This window comes from Nycticebus coucang, chromosome 20 (genome assembly GCF_027406575.1).
Source record: "Nycticebus coucang isolate mNycCou1 chromosome 20, mNycCou1.pri, whole genome shotgun sequence".
Taxonomy (NCBI): Eukaryota; Metazoa; Chordata; class Mammalia; order Primates; family Lorisidae; genus Nycticebus; species Nycticebus coucang.
The window spans coordinates 12,596,255-12,600,022 of NC_069799.1; the positions used below are offsets into that span (position 1 = coordinate 12,596,255).

A 3,768-nucleotide genomic window follows, 5' to 3' on the forward strand; every position below is an offset into this window, starting at 1 on the left:
TAGGGTGTCAGACACATACACTGGAACTAGCAGGTTCAAATCCAATCTGGGCCTGCCAAACAACAATGACAACTAAAACCAAAAAGTAGCCAGGCATTGTGGTGGGTGCCTGTAGTCCCAGCTACTTGGCAGGGAGGCAAGAGAATCACTTAAGCCCAAGAGTTTGAGGTTGCTGTGAGCTGTAACGGCACAGCACTCTACTGAGGGTGACATAGTGAGACCCTGTCTCAAAAATAAATTAATTAATTAACTACATTCCATTAAAAAGTTATAACATTGCATTGCTGTGGACTGTGATGCCACAGCACTTTACTGAGGACGACAAAAAAAAAAGTTATAACATTGCAATTTGTACCAGCAATGCCTAAGGCTGCTCTTTTCCACATATTCTGGCAATAAAATTTAGTGTGGGGGCAGTTGTGTGGTTTTTTATGTCCTGAGAGATGTTAAATAATATATACTTGCAATTTAATTTTCATTCCCCATACAGCACAAATGATTATTGTTGGCAATGATTGTTTCAATATAATTCAATTGATTTATGATTGATGTGGACTGAAAACTATTTCACAACAGTCATTTCATTAGTCCTAGAAACCTCAAGAAAATCTGTCCACATCAAGGGAAACTTTAGTAGGCCCACAGCATTGAGATTTACCAGTTCCAAAAGGAATTTGTTATCTTTTCTAGTAAGGAAAATGAAATTTTTGTAGAGAGATTTGTCACAAAGTCACAGCAAGAAGCCTTGCTTGTTTGTCTTCTTTTCAGCCCTTGGTCTCAGTAGCATCTGGTTGGCCTTGTTGCCTTTGTTCTCTTATCTGTGTAGGAAGATAGGTCTAGTCTCAGGCAGTGATCAATGTCTCTTCCAGATGCAGTCAAGTATCACCTCCTAAAGTCTCAACACAACAATCTTTTAATTCTGTATGACAACAAAAATTGTTCTTATCTAGATTGGTCCCATAAACCCTAATCATGACTCTCTGTTTTTTCTAAACTCTTTTTTTCTGCCATGATTGCTTTACCTAGACAGTCAAACCTCCAAATTATTTTAGTTCCTGTGTTCCATGGTGACATAATTATACTTTTATATAGTTAAATTATCATCTTTTAAGACTTTAAAACATCCCCTAAAAAGACTTAGCTCTGGATGTATACTGATTCCAGATATACTGTTGAGTATTTGCCATAGTCTGCCTCTTGAATTCTACCAGGAGTCACTTGAGGGAAGGTTAGAATCTAGAGCTAGTGAGAGTGGCTTGGAACTTGCCCAGTCAAGAGGAAAGACAAGAACATTTGTTATTACCTCAAACTAGGTGTGTTTGATTTCTGAATTGTCTTCCTATAGTACATATGAACTGAGGGATTTTGATTATCAAAGAATTACCAAAAATGTTTCCACCCAAGACATGCAGAAAAAATAGTCCAACATACTGGGTTTGTCAGGGAGGGATGATAATACACATAATTGCTTCTGATAAGATCCACTCTTTTTAAATACCAGGCACATTTATTCCAAAAAGCTGGTATCTATAACAGTAAAATTTTACAGGACCTGAATTACCAATAACATCTAACAAAGATGAGCCTCAGGGACACTGATAAATGTCTAAATATTTCAAGTACAAAGAGGGAAGATTGGTACTTTGTCTATGCTATGAACAAGTGTGAAGAAGAATAGCAATTTAATCATCTTGGAAACAAATGGTTAGAAACTGATTAACAAAAAGCTCTTAAACTCTGTATGAATTACTTAATATCATAGATTGAATTCAGCTATGTGATTTATCCATAGAGTTGCAGTAAATTTCCTCATACTGGAAAAGGCAATTATAAATGCTTCTAAAGTCTTCACCGTTTGACTGTCTAGATTTTTTTTTTTTTTTTTTTTGTAGAGACAGAGTCTCACTTTATGGCCCTTGGTAGAGTGCCGTGGCATCACACAGCTCACAGCAACCTCCAACTCCTGGGCTTAAGCGATTCTCTTGCCTCAGCCTCCCAAGTACCTGGGACTACAGGCGCCCGCCACAACGCCTGGCTATTTTTTGGTTTTGCAGTTTGGCCGGGGCCGGGTTTGAACCCGCCACCCTCAGTATATGGGGCCAGCGCCTTACCGACTGAGCCACAGGCACCATCCTGACTGTCTAGATTTTTTTTTCTAGTTTGATGTTTTTGAGTTTTGCTTAAAAACGAGATGTTTTCCCAGTACCTTCTGAAGAGCTCCCACCACATCCTTGTTTCTCAGACTGTAGATGAGGGGGTTGAGCATGGGTGTGAGGACAGTGCAAAATACAGAAACAGCCTGTTCCTGGTCAGGGGTGTGGGAGGAACCTGGGGTCATATACATAAAAACACATGGTCCCAGATAAAAACTCACCACAGCAAGATGGGAGGAACAGGTGGCCAAGGCTTTGTTTCTGCCCTGGGGAGATTTCATATGAAGGACAGTAAGAAAAATGAGGATGTAAGAAGACATAATAAGTCCAAAGGGGATGATGATGAATGCAATACCCATCACAAAGACCACCAGCTCATAGGTGGAAGTGTCTTTGCATGAGATCTTCATGATTGCTGGCATCTCACAAAAGAAATGGTGGATTTTTCTAGAGCCACAGATAGGAAGATTCATGGTATAGGATGTATGGGTTGTAGAAGCTAAAACACCCCCAACCCAGGACATGACTGCCATTTTTAGACAGACTTCCTGGTTCATAATGACTGCATATCTTAGGGGGTTGCAGACAGCTACATAACGGTCATAGGCCATGAGGGTTAAGAGTATACATTCAGCACCCCCAAGAGTAAAAAAGAAAAATATCTGGGTTCCACAGTCAAGACGTGTGATGTTCTTCTTTCCAGAGAAAAAGTTGATGGCCATCTTTGGAACAGTGCTGCTGATGAGGGCCAGGTCTATGACAGAAAGCTGGCTGAGCAGAAAGTACATTGGAGTGTGAAGCCGTGAGTCCATCCATATCAGGAGGAGCAAGATGAAGTTCCCAGTGACTGCAGCAATGTAGATCAGGATGATGACACAGATAAGGACACTGACATACTTCATATTGGGGAAGAGTCCAAGGAGAATAAAATCTGTTGTTAATGTCTCATTTCCTTCCACCATGGCTATGACTGATCTGGTTGAACCAAAAAAAAAAGAAGGCCAGGAAAAGAAAAATCAAATGAAATTTTATAAAATATGGCTTCAATACCACGATTTAAAATATGACTCTCCAAATTTCAGTATTTATGACAATAAACATGTATTTTCTTATTCTGACATGTAGGTCAGGAGAGGCACTTTGCTCTACGTGGATGGTCATGTACACACACACTGTACTACATGTCTCTCAGTCTTGGGCCTGCTCTTCTCATGGAAGATGGTAGAAGCCAGAAAGGGTAGGCAGAGCTGTGTGATTTTTCCTAAGGCCTGAGCTTTGGGTGGACTCTATCACTTTCACTCACACTCCACCTACTAAAAAAAGTCATATGTTAAATCCAAACCCCATTATACTGAGGAAGTGAACTCCATCCATAGGGAATCATAATGAGGAGTGAAGAAAAAATTGAAAGCAATTGAGCAATTAATATCATCTATTACAATACTTTTCAAAATTTCTACTGGGGCTCTCTTCAATTTTCTGGTGTAGATTCAGGGTTTTCAGACATTTGATAATTCAATGCTTAGTCATCTGTTTAATGTGTTCTATTAAACCTAAATAATGAAGACCTATCACCCAAGTGTGGTGGTGTATGTCTGAAGTTCCATCTCTGCTT

The 3,768-nt window shown here is 39.6% G+C and overlaps 1 protein-coding gene across 1 annotated transcript; it reads right to left on the reverse strand.

Annotated features, from left to right (window-relative positions):
- Positions 1–2,155: 2,155 nt before the first annotated feature.
- Positions 2,156–3,115, reverse strand: LOC128572451 (olfactory receptor 2T11-like). The gene has a single exon (XM_053572514.1). It carries the CDS (start codon positions 3,113–3,115, stop codon positions 2,156–2,158), a length of 960 nt encoding a protein of 319 aa, XP_053428489.1.
- Positions 3,116–3,768: the final 653 nt, after the last annotated feature.